Below are 23,521 nucleotides of genomic sequence, written 5' to 3'. Positions count from 1 at the left end.
GCAGAGTAATAAAAGCGAAATGACAAGTTTCTAAATTTCTCGTAAAATTATTGACAATTATTGACATTGGTGCACCCCGTTTTTGGGGGCATAATTTTAAAGAGAAGTCTGTTAAAAAAACTTGCCCAGTTCTACACACATCCATGACTGTGCACGATAAGTGGTTAACTACTCGAGTTTATTGTTCTGTTTAAGAACATGATTCCCTGTAGGAGTTATATCATTAATTTAAAATAATGTGCTTAATTTGTACCCACACAGCATGTGTGAATGAGCTATTTTAAATTGACTTTCACGTCATAATAGGCCTAAAGGAAGCAATGCAGAATTAAAAATCCATCGAATGATAGTCATAAAAATAAACATAGTAAACAAATAAAAATAAAAATGACAGGGCGGCTTCATTGTCTTTTTTGGTTAGGGCCTATACCTAAATTGTTTAACTTAGAAATTTGGTAATTGAAACATTTTGTATCCTCAAGTGTGGAAGGAAATTGTTTAAGTTTACTATAACAAAAGGGGCTAGTGAAATAAGTGGCAGTCCCCTGCTGGGGCAATTTTGACTTTGATAAAGTAAATAAAATTAAATAAATAAAAACCTTAACATAATAAAATAATAAATAAATAAATACAAATATTAAAAACATAAAAATAAATTAATAAAGAAAATAAATAAAACCTGACAAAAAAACCACAAAATAAATTAATACAATTAATACATAAATGAAGTGGAAATAAATTAATTGGAAGAAGATAATTCTCTGTATCTGCCTCCAAATTATTGCAGAAATAAAATGAACAAAAAATCTATCGTGTTTGCATTGCTACCGTCCCATTTGGGAACGCCACAACTTTTATTGTATGTTTTGACGTGTCAGAATAAAAGAAAACCCACACAAGTCAGCAGAGGGCGCTGTTGAAAACGTCCGTCAGCAGGGGGGGTAGCTAGCTCAGAGTAGAGCGAGGTCACCTGATAGTGGCACGTGTCATTGTTATCATACTTTTTCGAACGGCGGGTGTAAAGGTCGGTGCGGAGTGTATTGCCCATGATGTCCACAGCTTCATTTTTTCAAATTCCAACAAAAGGAACAGTGTATTGTACACTATCACAGCGCCGCATTCCACAACAAATGCATGTGTTCTGTCGTTGTGACCGTTGTGGACACACTGTCAATCGTTATCGTGAAAATGCTTGAGGTTGAGTGAATGAAGAACAGCCACAACAACAAGGAAGAACGTGTTCAACACCGACACCCTATGGTATGTAAGTTATAACCGCTACATCCTTTATAATTTATATGTAAATTGCAATCTATGTCTCTGGCATACTTTTATTTTAAGTTATTTTTTTTTTTATAAAGCCATTTTTTTACCTTTTGGTATAATTGTTATATGGATCATAACTTTTAACTATTTATTTGTATTGTGAATGTGATGTGATACTAATATTTTAATAATATAATTATTGAAACAAGCTCTACCCAAGCTTTCCTTAGTCCTACCGGGAAGAAAGGCTTACCAGACTGCTCTGGTGGGATTCAAACCCATGACACCTCCCTTCCCCCTCTCATTCTAGGTATTTATAGGGCTGAATTTTTGGTTTATTGCACTAAATTAGACTAGAGTAGATCATCAAGCATGCTTGGTGAAGTCATTGCTATAAATTATGGTGGTGTTTTTAGGCCAGTTCAAGTCCTGTTAGAACAGAACCGCGACATTATTGCTTTGTACTTTTTATATAATATTTAAAAGTTGGGTTCATATTATGTTTTTATTTAGTCTTGGTTCCAAGACCATTGGTGTTGCGCGGTCACACACAACCAACGTTCCGGTTATGCACGGCAAAAACTGTACACGCTTGTAATGAACGAACGTTTCTCTGATTTCCGGATCTCACCAAGATGAGATCTAAATCAGAGAAACAGAGTGCCCACTAGCGTTCGTTCATTACAAGCGTGTACAGTTTTTGCAGTGCATAATCGGAACGTTGGTTGTGTACGTGTGTGACCGCGCAACACCAATGGTCTTGGAACCAAGACTAGTTTTTATTTGGTAAACACACCATTCCCTGCATTGCTTTGCCTGCTTATATTCAAATTATTATTTTTTCATTATCTCTTCAGAACTGATGAACGGTACAGCTACAATGAGGAAGTATCTTCTATTCCTGCTCATTTTTGGGAAAGGTTAGTATTCATCGGCCAATTTATTGGTGTTCATTGTAGAGTGATCCACATTGTTTTTTGTGTCATTTCATGCAGAGCCAACATGCCGTTTGCTGAATATTGATGTCTTTTGTACCACTTGTATCCACTAACAAGGTGCTGAATGCGCTTGAACAACTTTTTAATGTTTTGAAGTTGTGAATTATTAGAGTGGGGAAACCCCTTCTCTAGCAATAAGTGTAATTGCGGTCTTTTATTTGCACTACATAACACACAGGACCTACAGCTTCAGCTTCCATCTAAAGGATGGAACATTTAACCCCCACTCTTCTGAACAAAAACACCAGAGCTTGAGTCCAGTGCAGCCCTGGCAATTCAATCAAATTCAATTTTGATCCATACTGGCAATTCCGATCCCTAAAGAAGAACAAGAAAAAGGGGGGGGGGGGGAATAACAGATTCTGGAGATTGTAAGTGTAACTAATTACATGCAAATTTGTAACATAATATTTCTTCACAATTTGTTTGCAGTTCTAGCTGTCACAAAGGCGTTTGAATGTTGGAAGTGTAACAGCAAGGACAATGAAGAATGCAGAATGGAGAACCCATATCTTGAATCCAAGTTGAAGGAAACGTGCAGCGATGGAGTGACATCATGTATAGTAAGTGACAAGTTTTGTTGTTTACGTTATGACATTGAACATCAACATTACATGTAGTGTTGTAGCCACGGTTGGTGGCGCCAGGCGGGCCTACCCAGAACTAGCAAGTTCAGCCCAGTATTCTGAGCAAAACACACTTTGCCGAGTATTTGAGATAAGGTCTGTGTGCTATTTACTGTATTGTAAAGTGAGCCCTCTGTTGTTTGTTATTAGGCAGGGAAAACATTTTTTGAGATCTATGTATGTTTTTAAAACCTGCGTTGATGATTGTTTAAACTTCCATCAGAAAACATTGAATTTCTAAATAACAATCAGTATGCAAAACGAGAAAGGTTTATAGTGGAGTATTCTGCAAAACCTTTAAAGCACCTTGAACTTTTCAGTTTGTACATTTTGTCACATGTTTCACTGATAAAATCACATGTTGATTGTCACAACAATTTTACAATCTTAGACCAGATCTAGTGTTTTTTTAGATATCATTCTTATTTTACTTCCAAGCTGCAATATAATTGAATCATAATTATTGCAGACTATGTAATTTATGCATTCTGTTTGACCATTGATTTAGTGTTTTGATGTTTTGTATTTATTTTTCTTTCAATCCATTCAGAAAATAACCGGGGGAGTGTCCGACATCACATATCGCCAATGTTCAGCCCCAACTGACACAAAATGTTTCGAGCTGAGTTTTGATTGCATCGGTGATGACCCTTGTATTTTGAACTACTGTTGTAAACATGGACTTTGTAATGGTGCTTCTCTAGTGACCTTTGACCTTTCTTTCTATACTTTTGTGTTGATCACCATGATATTGTTCAAATAGTTTGCAAAGGGGATGGTACAATGAATTATGCACTGAAATAATCAGATCTAGTATAGTATGCAAGCCTTTTGCGATTTAGATTTGAATAATGTCTGGTAACAGGACTTGCTTAGTCACAATGTACCGCTTACTTTTGAACTCCTCAGACTATAGACCGTATTATTATTATTATTATTATTATTATTCATGGTTTATTTATTAAAACACTGCAATACAGCGGCTAAAAAGCCGAAATGCACAGTTTACAAAAAAGTCATTGAAAAACATTACTATTATATATAAATAAAAAAAATATATAAATTTATAAACTTAAAAAGAGCACAAAAACAATTTGATAAGATTAGAAAACCAACCATCGCTCACTTAGAAAAACCAATATAATTGTCATTAAATTTACAGCAATGATTACTAATGAGACTAGGAGTCGCTACATGGCAAAAAATAAAGAAATGGCAAATCCCAGTTGGCAAGAACACATTTGGTAATAACAATTTAAAAAAAAAGGCAATTTACAATTAAACCATCCATTACTATAAAAAAAGAAGATAGATATTTTAAGCCGAGGGATTTGGCCAGAAGTTCACAAAATGCGGGCAAGAGCAGGAATAGTGGATCGTTTGTACCTTTCAGTACGACACTTGGGAATGTGAAGCCCGGTTACTGTGCTGGCTCGAAGTACCCTATCACGTGTAGTAGTTTTTTCCGGGGGGAGCATGTTCCTAAACTTAGAGGATCCAAGTAAGTTCTTATTGAATATGACGTCACCGTTCAAATATCCGACCTACAAGATGGCGCTTGTGCGCATGTGCGTGTGTGTGTACGTGCGTGTGTACGTGCATGTGCCGTAGAAATCAAACCGGGAATGTTGGGTGCTTCAATGATGTATGCGTTTGGACGCACATACGATTTGCCCTACAAGATGGCGACTTTTCATAGCAAAAAGGGGTTATTTACTACAGTATTTTAGAGACAGTCCCTATGTTAAATGGTTCTGGGCAAGACTTGCATGGAAACCTCCAGATGAGCAATCCCTAGTACTATTGTGCCATATGCATCCATTCAAAACTGCGTTACCCAAAAGCTTGCCCAAAACCTTGGTAGTCTGAGGAATTCAAATTTATGTAATAACTTGTGATCAAGCACGTCATTGTACCAGACAGTATTCAAATATAACACGCAAACAGCTTATTCCTTGAGGGCAAGGAAGATGTTTTCTTGGGGGAAACACACAGTTTGATTTGTTAGGCCTGAGGGGGTAGCCTGAGATGACTATGTCGATGATTCAAAACTTTGTTTCAAGAGCCACAGAATCACAGGCAAGTAAATGATTCTAAACAACTCATACAAGTTTTCAAATGGGATGATTTGATGAATTATTTTGCACTGAAATAATATGCACTGAAATATTATAATCGAATTTAGTATAGAATGCAATTCCTTCAAGGAAGATGTTATCCCCAGGGAAAACACAGAGTTTGGTTTTCTAGGCCTGAGGGATAAGGACCCTGATGAGATGACTCAAAAGTCCTATTAGTGAGCCACAGACTCCCAGGCAAATGTCACAGGTTGTTGTTAAAGGGAGTGTAAATACATTATTGCCAATCTGTCATTACAAAGTAAAATATAAACAACTCATATAAAATTCAATTTTATTAATTAATTTTGTTAAATGTTTTTGTTTTCTTTTAAAATGGAATGGTAGTTTTGAACAAGCCAAAGATCGTAATTTTAATTAGTTTTTTCCCCATCAGTTGAGTGTTTGAATGAAAGGTCAACTTTTATTTAAGCTCATTGTGCTAGTTTATGTCCTTTGTCGAAATGCTTTAAACAAACGTAAACCCAAGGTTCCTTATTTTTATTGATAGAGTTGGACAGGTGGGGTCAGTTATTTACTGTAAAATGTCTTAAAGGTTGCATTACTCTCTACTGGTGGGCGTTCCCAACACGAGTCATACATCTCTTCATATGGTTTTAGTGACTTGACATGTAAGATTTGTTGCTATCAACAGACACCAACTTAACATAAGTGGAGCATGGAGGAAACTTCAGACAGAATGTAGCAGTAGTTGTGGAATTGCACAATCATTTCTAGATATCAGGGTGTTGATTGATTGGTTCTGAGTATAATGTGGTTTCTGTTTTTATGAGTTATGTCAGTTGAATGGATAGCCCTATTTTTGGGGTAATCGGTTACTTTACTGATGAATATCAATTGCATAATTTTGTCCTGCATCATTGAATTCTCACCAAGATGTGACTTGATTTTGAGCTCTCACTTAAACCATGTGACTATGATTTTGTTCTTATCTGTAAAAGTGCTTCTGCCATGGTGTTTGAAATTTGTTATGGTTGGATCATGTTTGTCAGGTGTATATTTTATTTTTTGGACTAATAAACCAAGAATGTAATTTATAATAAATATTTTAAAGAAACACCAATGAATCTTTATAGTCAAATTATTTCTTCCGATTGTAAACGTTGTTTGGTGCTATTAATACATCGTCTTATTTTTATTGATCAATAATGTATTCAATACTCACAAAGAATTAAAATTGGAACAGATTGTATGGTCATGTTTTTGGTTTGTAATTATTTCGAAGTTTGTTAATATTTCGATACTTTCACACACTTTATTTGATAAGTCAACGTACAACATTGATCAGCAGAAACAGCCAGTTATTTAAACAATAGAAGTTTTAAAATGTGGTTTGTTTTGTTTAGCGGTAACGCTTAAATGATAATTTGACCGATTGCAGCTCTGATAAAAATTGTATACGAAGGTTTACCGTTTATAATGATGTAAACGTGTAAACATTGATAAAAATGTCTCAACAAGAATGTGTTTCAATTGTTGTACATCAATACCTCAATACAATATCCGTTTGACGAGACGGTGTTTGTTAACCAAATGAGCCAGCCATTGTTTAATATTTTTATCACATGATATTTTGCCGAATTACATTCATATACAAACTTGAGTCAATCAAGGCCAAAGATAATTCTTAAAAAGTACCTCTCAGTCAAATTGCTGAGCAATTAAATAGATGTTTATACAGTTTTAGAAAGATACATAGACTTTGAGAAAAACCAAGTAAAATACAAGTTGCACTCCGTTATATATTCTATTATTAGTAGTTATTAAATGAAATATAAAAACCAGTATTCCAAATTATCACAGCATGAGTGCACAAAATGCGGTACGATTGCCCAAACCCAATTTTATAAGCAAAACAAAACTATTTAAAATAGTATACATGGACTTAAATCTTCAATATGAAACAAAAAACATGCAAATCCCAGAAATTATAATACAGTTGTCTGTAATTGTGCGTATGAATAGCACTCTTAGCATTTTGTGTGAGCTTATCAGCTTTATACATGTGCGCGATGTTAGGAAAGAGTAGCTGTCCTGTCTTCATGCAATGTAAATCACACATTAATATTTACCAAATATATATAAAAAATAGGTGATGTGTTTTACCTTTTATGTAAAAGCAGAACAGTACAAGTTCAATTGTCTGTTTTATGCAGTAAATATAATGTTATTTTGTATTAAAAATAGTTTTAGTTGTACTTTATCTACGATACCAGTAACACACAAATACAAATTGTATTTAGTCAGTCCATAAATAAAAGTTCAACAATTATAAAAGCACGCATGCGCAAGTTTGTAACCCCGTTAGCTGACATCTTAAAACCTGTCAAATCGACCGTCCATTCGTCTCAGTGACACCACGGCCCAATTTTATAGAGATGCGTAAGCAGAAAATATTGCTGGACACTTTTCTGCTAAGCAGAGATGAGCAGGATAGCTGCAGTCTTGGCTGGTAACCTTGCTCTGTTAAGCATAATTGTGTTGTGCTAAGCTGCTGTTTGTGCCTAAGCAGCTCTATGAAATTGAGCCCTGTTAGCACGATGCGGTGTTTAGTTTGATCGCAAGACACCAGCAGAGTGATATACTAATCGGCCGTTGAGGGGCTGTGTCGGCCGCCAGTTGTCAACCAATGGTCTTTCGACAGGTGCCCCTGCCGAGGTTTCTAAAAGCCTGCGGAAGACGTTGAGCTGTAGGCAATTGAGAACAAAAACAAATAAATTCATCATTTAATAGCATTTAATAAAATAGTTGTGTTTGAAGACAAACAACAACAAACAAATCTTTAAAAAAAAACAAAAAAAAAAGCAACCAATGGCCTCACTATTAGTTCGTCTGTATGGCACACCAGAACTAAGTAAAACGTGCTTGTTTTTTATCCACTTAAAAAAGTAAATAAGGTATAAAGATCTTCATTGGAGTTTTGAGATACACAAGTAGGGAACTATTATTTGGATTGGGTAAATTTGTCTATTTATACACCCTAACCAAACAATGCCCTTCATATAATCCCCACAAGGCAAGGTAATTCGAGAACTCAATCCGCACTTTCCAATGCAGTAAATAAAATAAAAAGTTAATTTGAAAATACCTGAGCTTGGGAAAGGCGAATCGGCATCTTGAAGACTGTCCACACTACAACCTCGTTACAAGTGGGTGTCGTGAGAGACCCCCGGTAACGGAAATAGGGCATCATGATGTTGGTGTTTGGCAGTAAATCTGAGAGTGCGAACGGGGCTGGAAGAGTGAATGTGTCACCTGCAGGAGAACGGATGTAAAATATTAAGGGTTCAAAATAGCAGTAAGCTTTGCTAACTCTTGTATTGTTTTCTTCTTCAAACTTTAAGGTAAAACAGATAGTGATATATCTATATGCAAACCAAACCGAGGAATTTAACTTTTAAAAATAATTTAAACGGGAGTGCTGCTTTTGTTAGACTAAACTATCAGCAGTTTCCGAAATGTTAACCTTTTGGGATGTAACAATGCTACACGCATGATCATGAGGCTATCACTAAGGCTAGGACACTAATCAAAATGAAATAAACGTCGTTTGGTTTTAAAGGGAATGAAAAGAAGTCGCTGGGAAAAATAACAATTAGGCGCAAGGTACTGTTCTTTTTAATAGTTTACAGGCCTGATACTTCACGGAGGCAACAGAGGCGATTGCCTCCGTTGCCCCTTGCCATTGCCTTGGTGCCCTTGAAATGCTCCAGTAAAAATTTACAATTTCCTCATAGGGTGCCCTTTGCCTAAGAGAAAATGCCTTGGTGCCCTTGCCCTTTCAAAAACGAAGCATACAGCCCTGAGTTTACTTGTCTTTAAACCTTTGTATGGCCATACGATAAAAGTTATCGCACGCTTTTATACATGTATTTTGTAACATAACTAACTTAATTAAAAACGTTTTTCTCAAAAACTTAAGATTTTTCCAGACATTTCTTTGTACACGTGTACAGAAATAGACCGTTGTGCATTCGATGTCATTTTATGGCAGGCAAGTTACCGCACCACCATTATAACTACCAGCCACTAAGATAACATAAATTTACAAAACATGAATCTGCATACAAGCCTTCATCTTTCAAATCAAAACATCGTAAATTTGCAAAGGGGAAAACAAGTTGTCTTTCATTAAGCTTTGTTATACCTCTGTACAAATTGTGGAAGTTTGATTGGACGAGAACCATTCCCGTGCCGTGCAACAAATACGCATGTTACCTGGCTCGACGGGCCGGGTAACATGAAAAGTGATGTTCACCGGTGTACATCACCTTGATCGTTCCCGGCGTTGGTCGATTTCCAGCGCTGTGTACGAAATAACCGCGGGTTCGAGGGAATTGTTTCTCGATCGTCTGCTTATTAAACAATGAATAGTCCGTCGTAGTAATGTTTGAAGATGACAACAAAACTTTGAGAAGGGGATTAACAAATATACAAAGGTATAACAAAACAATTGTTGCACTCTGTGATTGGGGTCCATGGGTTTTGTACACTCTTGAGGGGAAATGGCACCCTCGGCTTCGCCTTGGGTTCCATTTCCCCCTTCGAGTGTACAAAACACCATGGACCCGTCACAGCGTGCAACAATTGTATAGTGTAACCTCTGTTAGAAGTCAAGACTATGTACTTTGTAAACATGGCGTAAACAATAACAAGATGATGAACTGGAATAGTAAATAAACAACATACCGTTGTATTTCAACTTGCCAAGTGCGTCCACTAATGCTTGGAAACCGGGATTAGGCTGTGCTTGAATCTGGTGTTAAGAAGAGAAAGAATATACATTTAAACCATAAACTAATATCTGTTAACTTGAAAATTATGATGTAAAAAATAACCCAACTTAACAGAGGAAATTATTGATTAAATGTTTTGTGGCAAGACACATCCGATACTTTTTGTTTTATCATCTATTAAAAAAAAAAACTTAACAATGTCAATCTGTCCCTCTAGAGCATTGTCACATGGCTTAAACTACCATGCGAGTTGGGCGGTGACAGAGCCGGTAACGCCCAAACACCGGAATGGATTTGTCCGGAAGTGATGTGCAGACAGAAAAAGTCAGCAGACACATAAAGTTGAAAAACAACTCTTTAAAAATACCTCTCGCCTTGACGTCACACGCTTTACTGTCTGCCTCTTACCATGGAGGAAGAAACTTAGACTTTCTTCCTCCATGCTCTTACAGCCAGCCATAGGAGTCAAATTGCATAGAGACGGTGAATGTCTTAAAATAAATTATAATGCCGCTTCTAAATTAGCGGCTCTAGCTGATGTACCTGATAAGGATGTTTGTGAGGTTTGGCCCTATCAAGAAAATACTTCTTTAAAATTTAGCCTCTATAAGCAGGATACCACAGCCACAGATGCTTCACGTGAAATGGTATTTCAGCTGTTAATTTATTTTTTCTGGTAAGCATTGTTGTGTTTATAGCTAGTTTTGTCCTCAATTTGTCATCTTGACATAAAACTGTACTTGAAGGTTTTAGAGAGCACTTAGACATTGAAGACCAATATCAATAAAGGATACTTCAGAACTCAGGACAAATACTGAAAGACTAAAACAAGTTTTAGGACAGTGCGCTGCGATCTGTCTTGAAACTGCCGATATCAAATGCAAACCTAAAAGTAGAACAAGAAATTGTATGCAGTTATGCTAGGCCTCCGTACCTATTATGTAAATCTTATGCACGTGACGTCACTGCAGGGTGAGGTAACTCAATGGCTCTTCGCGTGAGCCTCGCGTTGCTCAAGATGGCGACGAGATGACGTCAGTGCATAAGATCCATAGCAGTAATGATTTTAATGGGTTTACCTCGATGAAGAATCCAAGAACTGCCAACCCGTCCACTTTATAAGCTGCCTCGCTAACTGTTGCAAATCTTACGTCATGAGTCACGATGTGCATCTAGGAGTAAATGATTCAAAATAATGTCAACAAAATAGTTTTCATAAGCACATGTTAATGTAATGTCTGAAGTAGTGGACGACGGAAATGCCGAGAATCTTTCCGATTTATGTTTAAGTGTCTGTCAAGGTCGTGGAAATCCGGGAAATCTCTAAAGTCATTGGTTATTGACGCATAATCCAGCGGTAAGAGCATTGACTAGTGATATACTTTAGGATTGCCAACTTGTAAAACACTAAATCCTAAGCGTCAGTCGATAGCTTCAAAACCGGACACGGTTAAATCAAATAAGTCTGAGTACAGGAGAAAAACAAAGAGCGAAAAATATCATATTTCTGTAGTTGGGTGTTATCTCATGATGATGAATTAGTGTTGTTTTAACACCCTCTGTGTACATTTTGAGTATTTGTCTGTATCATTTGACAATACCAGGACCCATGGTGTAAATTTTAACACCCAAGAGTGCTGTCAACCTAATTTGAAGACTTTCCCCACATGTTGTTTGAGTTATGTATTTCCTCAAAAGTGAAGGTCAATAATTTCTAGAAACATTGATGTACTTTCCCATGATTAAACATTTTACATATTATTACCTCTGCAGGAGCTTGGCGTCCATCCACGGTGTGTTCGGATCCTCTGTCGTTGGTACTGCCCCAATGGAAGTGAATACTTGCAGCTTTGTATTGTGCACCAGGGAGCCCGCCCCCACTCACAAAGTAATCACCCTTGAGCTTTACTTGAGCTGTGAAAGGTAAGACAATAATCTGTAATCTTTTTGGTTTTCTTAATTAGATTACTGTTAGGCAGCCATTGTATTTATTTCTTGTAGTACATTGACGCTCATTCAACTTGCCCAATTTCGGCATTGAAAGTATGAACGCGACTTGCTTCACTAACTGTAGTACGGTTTTCTGAAATAATAGTTAAAACTGCTTCTTACTGTTACAGTAACTACTAAAGTATATTTCTGTGCTTAAACTAAATGTTAACAGTGTCCCTGCATATTATGTCTCCATGCAGATTATTGTGAGTTTATTAAAAAAAAAAATAAAAAAAAAATAACCTTCACCTGAATCGCGGCGCGGTGCTGAGCATCTTTGGGTAGATTGGTTAAACCCAAATATTATTTTTACCCAATGCAAATTTTAACATCACCTAATATATTTTTTAAGAGTTATGTTCTTCAAAATCAGACTAGATTGTAGGCTCTCGAAAAGTTTTTAGTTTGAAAAGACAGCTCAATAATTGTGGTAGAGCCAGAATTAGCCTAGACTTGATTCAAGTCCCGTTCTCGAGCGAGAGGTCCATATAGCTATTAGTGGTCCCGTGCGGAACAGGTTTGGGGGAATGCTGAGCGATGGCACGGGATTTGGACTTAGGTCAAGTCTAGGATTAGCCCAAAGCGAACCTCTTGCAGATAACAAATTAAAATAAGACTAAAGTCTAACTAATTATTTCTCACCGCTGAGGCCACTGTTCTGCACAACAATATTAGCATTTCTCGGGAGTTGGGCTCCAAATCCAAGCAAATCAAACGAGACGGGTTCCATTTTGATAGCAGCAGTCGACCTTATGTCGATCGGTGATTGGCTCAAACCAGCACAATACATGGGATATATCTTAGGCCAGTAGTCCGTACCTGTAAAGTCAAGGTGGTTTAAATAATGAGATGGTAGATACTTTTGTGTCCTAGATTCTTGAGATATCGCGAAGTTTCGGTAGTTCGAACCTCAGTTTCGACATCAAACCTCATAATAGATAGGCATTTACGCACTGCGCACACAGTATCAGCCAATGATAGCCTTTTACGCGTGCACGTTTCATCAAAGATGGCAGCCAATATTGGCCCGTGCATATACAAGCCTAAACAGCGCCCATTCGTCATTGGACGAGAGTTGTGCGTGGCGCGTACGCGCGTATACGTTTTCTTTGTTTTGCGTCATTGATGGTTCCCAAAGCAAGGAGTCTAGATGTTTAAAACAATGGACCCTGAATCAATTAGTTGATTTCTCAATCTGGGTGTGGTAGGCTGAAATGGACGTGGCAGTCTCACCTTTTTCTCAACACCTGTTTGCCTCAGGAATTGTGGTAATTGATAAGCTTTTGGAATAAACCTCGATCACCTTTTCTTGGCATAAACGCTGTTCAGGAAATCTTGTACTGATTTGTTGTAAACTTTGTATCAAACTGGAACCAGACAATGATAATATTTGATACTAGAAATTACCTGTGGGATACCATTATAAATAAATGACTAATTCAACAGGCGTGGCTGTGTTGAATTGTTGCATAATTTCAGATGATTCATCATTTTATGGACTCGGATTAGATAGCATCAACTCGTTAACTCGATAAAGAGTTATCGCTGCAGCCTTTGTGGCGATTCATTTAATTTCCGTCACTGATTAGACTAACCAGGTTCCTTTGTCTTGAACACAGATGAGCATATTGTGGCATTGTTAGTATTAGGAGTTGCTTAAAAGTTGGATTAAGCAAGATATTTTGGCTGTACTCACCAGGTTTTGTTTGAGGGTAGCCCCATGGTACTGTATCTGAAGTTCAAAACAAAGCAAAAGTAAAAGTTAATCAAGATGTCTGCAGCAAGCCAGACAAACGTTGCAAACAAAGTAGCTCTTTATATAGAGAGGTAACACCATGTAATGACTATCTCTAATGAGTTGGGGTGGTTCTGAAAAGAACCGTCGGTTTCAACTCGTGTAGCTCTTCTCGGTGTCTGCACTCTTCTCGGTGTCTGCACTCCTTTCAAAAGAAACTTTCATCACGACCATACACACAAGACGTACTTAAAATGTAATTTCACCATGCGAAAGATTTAGAATTTGTTTAAAAACTAAAAGTTAAAAGATTGGAAAGGGTGGTAATGATGCGTGTCGTATGCCATACCAATCTCTCAAAGGTGTCTCAGCCATGTTGTCGGCTGGGTCCCCAGTCTGACGAGTGACAACGATGCCACTATTAAACTTGAGTGTGTGATATAAGTGCTGCATCGTCTGGTGTTAAACCACAGTCACATTCACATTCCTTGGTAAAGTGATTGCTCGTGAATAAGTGATATTTTTCTCCCAAGAAAGTCATGTAAAATTTGCCCTTTTTTTGGTGAGAGGTGATGCCTTGTTTATGGCTAAATTTTTACTATACATTAAAATTAACAAACCCTGTTAGTACCCATTTACGGTTTCATATGAGAATAAACATAACACTTGCACAATCTGTCGGTTATGCCAATTTAAGTTGGCTTTTGAATCTAAAGATGGCGTCTTAAAATCTGTGATGTAAAGATACGCAAATACTTCGGCCAAACTTGTTCCTTTCCCGAGTTTGTTTTTACTTTGTATGCTCATTAAATCAAACTGATTAAAATCAAATAAACTACTTACGGACAACTGGAATAATCAAAAGTAAACATAATCCACACAGTTGCATTAGAGTATCCATGACTTAACTAGATGGTTGGCACCTCCTCAAAACTTCCCAGTCGCTCCCCCGCAAAAATCCAAACGCCGTGAAAGAACAACAACATGAAGACGTTCGCCCGCATCGGGTTTATATACCCTTGCACTTCCCCCTCCCCTGCCCTGGATCACGGGGACATCACGCTAGGGCTTCACTCTAGCTCAACCGGAAACGTGTCTCGCATGCGCAAAAACGTGGGGGATGAAAATAGAATTCTTAATTCTAAGGGACCTATGTACATGACGTGTTTCGGTCACCTGCACCTACTACCTAATTAAGAGACCAAGCTTTGACTAATAAAACACTGGACGTCGATGTTTTAGTGGACAGAGCAGATGACCAACAGGGGGCGCTACGGGTGATTATATCGTCACGCTATTCTGAAAACCTCTGAATTATACTCAAGACGTTGAAGGTCCCTTAAAGTCCAGGATATGATTAAGACCACGCAAATCCAAGTGCCCTTTAACAACCCTTGAAAAAACGTTTCTTGTGGAAGGGGTATAGGGATAGTCGCTAAATATGCAAATTTAAGGCATCCATTGAGGTGTCCCTATGTGGTTTATTTTATGCACGTTATACTGGGAGGAAACGAGTGGTAATCTGGAGAATGATAAATCGAGTCGTGGGAATGAGTCACATCATTATGAGACGACAGTTAGGTCAAATGAAGTTTATTAATATGAACCCTAGCTTATATAGACGCTTATAGATATCCATGCTTACAGAATCCACGAAACGGACGTAAACTGAGACTGTGTCTGTAGAAGGGGGATGTAGGGACCGCCTTAGCGAGTGCACTAGCACGCGTTCCTCATTGTCCATCAACCCTAATTACTACCAGACTGATAGGCATTGTTGCAAAACATGATATCTCAGCCGGAACTATTTACTGTGTGCTCTGATAAAAGTAGGTCTGTTTATGCTGAGAAAGTTTTAGAAATCTTTTGTATTTAGGCAAATTCTTCTTATAGTACAAAAAGTTTGTCTAAATCCCTTTGTGGCGTTTGTGCCATGACATTTTGAATTGAATTGAATTGAACCATCTTGAATGTTAACGTCTCATATAAAAATTGCGTGTTATCTTATCTGAGAGCATCTTTACGATGTAAAAAGTCATTTATAGCTTTAAAATTGCCCCCCCCCCCCGGCAAGTATCCCCAAAGGTGTCAGATGCAAATTTAAGAAAGTTAACCAGAACATGGACTCATCAGCTGTCGGCTTGCTCGTGCGTTTGACAAGCTGTGGCTATCTCCGTTCTAATAACTTAAAAACAGGAAAATTGGTTAAGTACATTTCCTCAATTACCTGAAGTATGCGCTACTCCAAGAATGATGGAGCAAATTTATTTTTTAATTACTAATAATTTAGATTTTTTTTAAAATAAAATCTCTTACAAGTGGACTGCTATAAAACGCACCACAAAATACAAAAAGAGCAAAATAAAACTGTATGTAAATAATCTACACACAAAACAAGAGAGTCACACGGTGAAAGGTCACATGTAGACTGCATGTGGTAAAACCTTTCAGGCTGGAAGTTCATTGATTCATTTATTGTTGGCTTACACACAACACTTACAAACTAACCGCCGAGACTTGTTTTGTGTGTGCAATGACTGGCATGCCCTCTCCTTGTGGAAATTATTCCCAATAACTTTTCAAACAGATACCAGAAACAGTTTGCCGTTGAAATGTTAAACTTTTAGTATTGATATGGATCTGAAGATTAAGGTACCTTATTCGAGGGTAAAAATAAACGCCCAACCAGGATCGACTCATTTCCTACACGCAGTTGTTTGTGTGGTTTCTCAAAATAAAATCTATATCAGTAATCACGAAAAGCATTGTCACCATAGCAGTCAATTCAAGATCGTTACTATGAGACAGGTGCCTAAATCAATTACGCTCAGTTGTTAATTTTTTGTTGTGATGGCTAATTATTTTGTTTTCTCCAGACAATACTATATTATTTTGTAAAAATGTGTTTGTGGTACACTCTAACAACTTACTGGTAGAATTAATCCGGATTCCGGGGCCAGAGTCTAGGCCAGGCTGACCCGGTAACTGACATCTTTTGATTGAATACGTCTTGTTTGTTGTTTTCAATGTACACATTTGGAGACATAGAGTAGGCCTATAACAGGCGAAATTCAAACGGCCTCTTACGTAGTTGTTGTAATACTTGATCGTTTAAAAACATAATAATCTGAACACTTCCCTCTATTACGACGCCTTCTAGACTCGGCTCCAGATGGAATTAAGAATAGAAAGTACAATTGAATCGTTTGTGCAAGTCTCGCATTATTTGACAATGACAAAACTACTGGAAAAAATACTATATTTTTCGGTGAAATTAAATCTTCTCTATAAAAAAAATCCATTTTGTAAGAAGTAATTTGTTCAAATTAACATTGAAACAAATGTAAAACTTTTTGACTAGGATGCATAATTGAGGAACCCATAGTTGCCAATCACGCCAGGATGTGTGTGATCAATCACCTAAAACTAAGTTGAACCCGTACCTCATTGGGCAAAACTTCTAACCCGTGTTTACACGTAACCGGAAACGGAAGTTAAGTGATTATTCTCGGCTTTCTTCATTGTTTGTATGCTTTATTTTACTTTCACTTATTTAATCGTAAAAATTTCCATTCCCAGCAATATGTATAGTTTTAATAGCCACAAACTAAAGTAAAACTATCCGACGGAACAGTGGCGCGCGCACGTACTTTAAACTCTTGGTCCCGGATGTTGTAATACGCGCGAGACTTGCACAGAGTTCCTGTTTTTCCTCGATTCATTACGGTTAAACCCTGTGGCGAGGGACATGTATGGTTGTCATGCCTCGGTGTTTGATGTCAGCACATGCTGAAACTTTTTTAATAGGTTAAAGAGGGATTCAACAGTTGAATTGATAATGTTCGCATTATAAAGACATATGCTTACCCTTGTCAGACTGTTTCAAAAGTAATATTTTGTATAGTCCATTGTTTTCGCGTCCCTTTTTTCAGTGAGTAGGTCCCAGATCCCCCTTTAAAGCCAATATACACTTTCGGAACAGAAAACAATAAAAACAAGTTTACAGATTTACAAATAACTTACAGGGTTTACAGAAGGTCATGGTGAAAGACTTCTCCTGAAATATTATTCCATGAAATGCTTTATTTTTTGAGAAAACATTAAAACAATTATCAATTCTCGATAGCGAGAATTACGGATTTGTTTAAAGCACATGTCATAAACGTGCGGAAAAAATTGGGTGGGATGGTCCATTATTTTCTCCCGACTCCGATGACCGATTGAGCCTAAATTTTCATAGGTTTGTTATTTTGTATAGAAGTTGTGATACACGAAGTGTTGGCCTTTGGACAATACTGTTTACCGAAAGTGTTCAATGGCTTTAACAATTGATTCACAGTAGACGTCAAACAGTTGCTTCAGGATGTAGATGCAACTTTTATACAATCCGCCACTGCATCTCAACGATCTTTCCCTGTCCTTGGAATGTTTCCATTCGTTGATTTAATATCAAAACTGTAAAGGTTTAGAGTTAATTTAGATTTCCTCTGTGGTTGTGAACGAAATGTTAAGTTCATGTAGAAGGAAGTGTCGACATGTTCCTTGACCTATTGGAACAACAACACATCTTAATGTCAATGTCCTTTGTCACTTTTGGAAAATGCTGGATTATGGCCAAAGAACCAGTCACTGTTCATCAATTCCTGTTACTTTAAATCAATGTCTGTTTGAATGTCGTGCATCCTATTTAGATGTATGTTTACAGTGTTTGTTTGTTATTTTGCGGATAAGGCTTTGTGTCCAGCTCATTAAACCAATCTATTAGCCTATATAACACAGACAATGACCGTCATGTGCCGTAGTTTCTAGTTATAATTAGGTATAGATGGACTGCGCATGACGTCATTGACCACCATCTTTGATGTAAAACAATGGAAAGATTTACACGTGTACGCACTGCGCACCTCTGAGCCAGCGATACCATTTCATGCGTGCATGTTTCATCTGAGATGGTGGCCAATTCAAGGGGGTCAATGGTGGCATTCTGAAATACTGAAACAAATTCATGGGAAATTTCATTGTGAAAACAAGAGTTAGGATTTTAAAACGAACTGCAGCAATATTTAGCAGCTGAAAAACCACTGTCACTTTAAAGAAAGAGACTTGCAAAGAGAATCTCACCATTTACACTACGTGTTTTTTTGTGTGGTCATTTTATGACTGAAAACAATTAAGATGTTTGAGTCTCTTGGGAGAAACATACTGCATACGAAGGACATGAAATTCTTGAACTTTAATCGAATGATGTACACTGTAAAAGTTGGGATAAACATCTTCTTTTGTCCGGACGCGGCAAACATTATCTACAATGTCACACTCACCCCTTAAAGGGAGTGGACACTATTGGTGGTTGTCAAAGACTAGCCTTCACAGTTTGTGCATTTCAACATAAGCATAAAATAACAAACCTGTGAAAATTTGAGCTCAATCGGTCATCGAACTTGCGAGATAATAATGAAAGAAAAAACACCCTTGTTACACGAAGTATAAGTGTGCGTTTAAAATGGTTGATTTCGAGACCTCAAGTTCTAAATCTGAGGTCTCTGATGTTTTATATTATCAACCTGTCTCCGATGTTTTATACTATCAACCTGTCCCCATTACTCGTCACCAAGAAAGGTTTCATGCTAATAATTATTTTGAGTAATTACCAATAGTGCCCACTGCCTTTAATCTAACAAAATTTCACTATACAACATCTCAAACATTTTTCACTAATTGATAATGTAATAAGGGAAAGTTAATACCCGTGCGTTTTTCATTTAGATGACATCATCGCATGGTTATAATGTATTTTAGGAACAGGTCATGATGTAAAGGGGAGGTAGTGCGTCATCGAAGTACGTAATTACTTCAATCACGTTCTGCATCCTCAAAAAGACACAAATAGAACCACTGTTCTAACCGCTGATTTGCCTTCCCCCTCCCCGCCTATACAGCATGGCATGCATTCTGTTTGGTCGGACAAATGTACATGGCACACTCTATGTCCAAATAAAATGACCGTACAGGCAGGGCCAAATGCCATAAGGCTGCTTAAAAGCAGAAAATATTGCTTTAAACATTCTGCTAAGCACTAATAAGCAGGATACCACCAAACGCTACATTTTTAATAGGGTTTGTCACTTTGGTCATTCTTATTTTGTGAAATTACATCGGGCTGCTTGAAATGCAACAACTAGACAAAAGTAAACATCGCACCGTAAATAACACATACTTATTTTATAATGTTAACAGAGAACGCACGTAAAGCCCTTTCATGATGTAGAGATTGTCAAAATAGCTTTTGTGGTTGAGGACATAGGAACTTATGAATAATGACGACTGGAGAATCTTTTTTTACTAAGCATGATTTTGTTTAACGTTTCCTTTCAACGTTCCTTTTCCACGTAATTTCTGCTAATCTTTTTTCGAAAGCAGAATGCTGAGAATTAGGAAAAACAATAACGAGAAACGCTTTTGATCATGGTGACAAAATGTCACTAATTCATGTTGACGCTTCACGAAACGGAGCATGAGATGATGACAAGAACTTAAAAATTACTGATTTCCCCCCAGTTTTCCAACATGTCTGCGTTTAATCAAACTTAAGGGGTATTTATGAATTAGAATCAATGAGTAGTGACTCGGTCTTGAACCTTCGTTTAAAACCTGCAGGGTAGCCTAGTGGCCGTGTGATAAAGGACCGGGCCGAGGTTTTTTATCGCACGGCCACGACCCTGCCGGTTCTTAACAGACGTCCAAGACCTCGTCCCACTTTTTTTATTACCTGGTCCCCATGCAAGGACAACGCAAATTATCGTTTTTTTTATTGCAGCTGTCAAATAAAGCATGATTACGAACAGTATGGGAAAAGTTAACTAAAACGAAAATGAGAAGAACAAAAATTGCTGTTACAAACTGCTTACCAACCAAGAGGTGTTAATGCAAAACAATATTAGTAGTATGGTGTTTTGACCCTATGAGTCTTTCTCGTCACTTAGCTCTCATGAAAGACTCTGCTAGGGTCGAAACGCTTGGGTATTTATAAGACAATATGAAATATTTCGTTGTTTTACTGAAACGCATCCACCGAGTTCGAACAATGTAAATCACAAAGTATGTTTGCATTTACTAATCAAAAATAACTTTAAACGCCGGCAGTTTTCAATGATAAGGGAACTTCATCTCAAAATATTGACCTGTGTATATTGCTTACATCTTTCATCAACGAAGTTGAGGTTGAGGAGCGGTTAATTTCTCCAATTTGAACCCACACATCAGTCATCCAATATTAATCTCTGAATCTCATGGTTGAACTCTTTTTTGGCGATGACAATACATTATAAGTCATGAGTTTAATTGATTTTTTTATTCAGTGAGTGGGCCCTCTCTAATACATTTTGATTAGCATATCCGTCTTGCTGCAAAGCGATTTCCGGGTCAAATTATTTTAATGCTATTAAAAAGAAATGACCTTTCAGCTGTTAGTATATAATAAAAAAACGTTTGGGTGGGGGGTCGAAACTCAGTCTAAAATTAGAAAGCTAGTTAGGAAGAAAGAAGCATACTCAAGATGCTGGGCAGGGCCACAATACAAATATGTTTTGTTTTCGTGATTATTTTCTGCAAATAACGTAAAAGAAAATCGACTTCACCTATACAAAAATAAAAATATAAGAAAGCTTTATGATCTAAATCTCGCTAAGTTATGATCCAAATGTTTTGAAAACGTTTTTTTACCTCGAAGAAGCTGACACTGAAGACTTGTGTATTCATCTTGTTTTGGACAAAATTACTGAACACAATAAACTGTACTTTGTACCGTACTTCTTGAAGTTTTGCCTTGCTTAATTTATAATGTTTGATCTTTTTAGCATTTTTTAAAGCTTTTGATAATGTAAAGTGTTCTTCTTTTGATGTATAGCGCGTTTGGGCAATTTGTTGGATATGTGGCGCTTTATATTGCTGTTAACATTATTATTATTAATACTCATTATAACAATATTGTAAGAGTTCTTTTCCATTAAACGTAACTTTCTGTTTTATATTCGGTGACTGACATACCCCACGAGCACGTGATTGATGACGCACTTGTTTTTCACTCATGGACGGTCGAATTTGGACGAAGATCTGTCCTATACTATATGCATTAAACTGAACAGTATGACACGTAGTATTGGACGAAGAGTTCAGATTGGAGGGTTGTGGGTTCTGGAGGTTTAACTCGACCATCCGGTCTGTGGTCTTTTTATAGCCCATGGAAGGCGTCCAAAACAACGTGTCCTCGAGATAGTTAGGGATTGGGGCTGCTTTAAAATAAGGATTAAGACGTTTGCATAACGATGTTGAAGTTAAAAACTTGGCCTCAACTAACAATCGTCAGAAAAAGGAGACAGAAAATCTACCCTGAATGTTATAAACCTGGCACTTCTCCCAAAACACCCAGGTTGCAGCATCAAAATTGTTGGAAACTGTGGCAACCTTCCAAAATAACATTTAAAAAAAGTAGACATAGCATAACGATGTTCATGTTCAAAATTTGGCCTCACCTAACATCAGAAAATATAGAGAAACTCCATCCTGTGTTCTAAACCTGGCACTTCCACCAAACGACTTAACCGTTGCTGCACTTTGTGGCCACCATTTAAAAGAACACAACAGAGAAAGAAATAAAGAAGACATAGCATCTATAGATTTTGAAAACTTGGCCTCAACCAACAACATCAGAAAAGCTTGAAAGAAACTCCATCCTCCTGTTCTAAATCTGGCACTTCAACAAAACACTTTACCGTTGCCTTACCGAAATGGTGCAAGCTGTGGCAGCCTTCCAAAAGAACACACAAGAGAGAAAAGAAAGACGAAATAGCATCTATAGCTTTTCAAAACTTGGCGTCAACCAACAACATCAGAAAAGCCTGAAAGAAACTCCATCCTGTATGTTCTAAATCTGGCACTTCCGCCAAACCACTTAACTGTTGCTGCACTAAATGGAGAAAAATGTGGCCACCGTCCAAAAGAACACACAAGAGAGAAAAGAAAGACGAAATAGCATCTATAGCTTTTCTTAACTTGGCGTCAACCAACAACATCAGTAAAGCCTGAAAGAAACTCCATCCTGTATGTTCTAAATCTGGCACTTCCACCTTACCACCTAACTGTTGCTGCACTAAATGGAGCAAAATGTGGCCGCCATCCAAAAGAACACAGCAGAGAAAGAAAAAAGAAGACATAACGTTTTCAAAACTTGGCGTCAACCAACAACATCAGAAAAGCATGAAAGAAACTCCATCCTGTATTGTTCTAAATCTGGCACTTCCACCAAACGCTTGACTATTTCTGCAAATGGAGCAAAATATGGCAACCTTCCAAAAGCACCTAAGAGAAGGAAGGAAGACGTTCTGACAAACTTGAATATTTTGGAAAAGTTCCAAGATGCAGTCTTGGCTTCCCTGGGTTTTGATGAAACCTTTTAACCCTTCCCTTGATTCTGGTGTTTAAAATGCTGAATCAAGATGAAAATCTCGGTGGGTAAAAACGTTATCCCAAGTGAATGTATGCCAAAGCATCGGAAGCTATGACGCATTGTAAACAAAACCAAGACATCATGTTTTACATTGAGCAGCTGTATCGAAGCCCCCTGAACATTTAAAGGTGTAATAAGTTTACCAATCATGAACAAACTGTTACAGTTATACAACACAGTATACAATCAACCTGCTTTAGTAGAGTGAAGGATTGAGAAGGTTTTTGAGATATCATCGGAAGAACGTTGGAACGCCCATACGTTTATTTTCATAGAATTTTAGGAAATAATGTATCTATAGCGGTTGTGACTGATATTTAATGCTAGATACCTTGATCGAACAAATTCAAAGTAAACAGGGGTTTTGTCTTTATATGTAATAATATTAATTTAAACAATAAATATTCGCACAACTCTGACACAATAATTGTAAGACACTCTTTTACTCTTCTCTCTAAAACATATTATATATCGATGCAATTTCCACCTTTGGTTATTGGAAGACCTTGAACAGCACTGAAGAGG

General features: G+C 37.3%; 2 protein-coding genes across 3 annotated transcripts; one reads left to right on the top strand and one right to left on the bottom strand.

Moving 5' to 3' along the window:
- Positions 1-1,006: 1,006 nt before the first annotated feature.
- Positions 1,007-3,868, top strand: LOC117290533. 2 transcript variants are annotated; one of them, XM_033771964.1, is made up of 4 exons: positions 1,007-1,260; positions 2,124-2,186; positions 2,697-2,827; positions 3,441-3,868. In XM_033771964.1, the coding sequence occupies exons 2-4, from the start codon at positions 2,129-2,131 to the stop codon at positions 3,651-3,653; spliced, it is 402 nt and encodes a 133-aa protein (XP_033627855.1). In that variant the 5' UTR covers positions 1,007-1,260; positions 2,124-2,128; the 3' UTR covers positions 3,654-3,868. The 2 variants fall into 2 exon arrangements, with proteins under 2 accessions (XP_033627855.1, XP_033627856.1); XM_033771965.1 differs by having other exon boundaries at positions 1,007-1,264.
- Positions 3,869-7,485: 3,617 nt separating this feature from the next.
- LOC117290532 (carbonic anhydrase-like) lies at positions 7,486-14,455 on the bottom strand. Its single transcript, XM_033771963.1, has 8 exons — positions 14,335-14,455; positions 13,453-13,488; positions 12,399-12,575; positions 11,530-11,678; positions 10,844-10,936; positions 9,718-9,784; positions 8,117-8,283; positions 7,486-7,715 (listed from the first exon to the last, which is right to left on the bottom strand). Exons 1-8 carry the CDS (start codon positions 14,390-14,392, stop codon positions 7,578-7,580), a joined length of 885 nt encoding a protein of 294 aa, XP_033627854.1. The 5' UTR covers positions 14,393-14,455; the 3' UTR covers positions 7,486-7,577.
- Positions 14,456-23,521: the final 9,066 nt, after the last annotated feature.

The sequence above is a fragment of the Asterias rubens genome, chromosome 5, assembly GCF_902459465.1.
Source record: "Asterias rubens chromosome 5, eAstRub1.3, whole genome shotgun sequence".
NCBI classification, from domain to species: domain Eukaryota; kingdom Metazoa; phylum Echinodermata; class Asteroidea; order Forcipulatida; family Asteriidae; genus Asterias; species Asterias rubens.
The sequence above is the reverse complement of the archived record's forward strand: the minus strand, read 5'-3'. Positions and strand labels throughout refer to the sequence as shown.

Excerpts from the sequence above, each read along its gene's own strand:
- LOC117290533 (XM_033771964.1), top strand. The coding sequence starts at position 2,129 with ATGAACGGTACAGCTACAATGAGGAAGTATCTTCTATTCCTGCTCATT. Across the intron at positions 2,187-2,696 it reads CCTGCTCATTTTTGGGAAAG|TTCTAGCTGTCACAAAGGCG; the intron begins GTTAGTATTCAT and ends ATTTGTTTGCAG. Across the intron at positions 2,828-3,440 it reads ATGGAGTGACATCATGTATA|AAAATAACCGGGGGAGTGTC; the intron begins GTAAGTGACAAG and ends CAATCCATTCAG.
- LOC117290532 (XM_033771963.1), bottom strand. The coding sequence starts at position 14,392 with ATGGATACTCTAATGCAACTGTGTGGATTATGTTTACTTTTGATTATT. Across the intron at positions 12,576-13,452 it reads CTACCCTCAAACAAAACCTG|GTACGGACTACTGGCCTAAG; the intron begins GTGAGTACAGCC and ends TTGACTTTACAG. Across the intron at positions 11,679-12,398 it reads GCAGAACAGTGGCCTCAGCG|CTCAAGTAAAGCTCAAGGGT; the intron begins GTGAGAAATAAT and ends TACCTTTCACAG.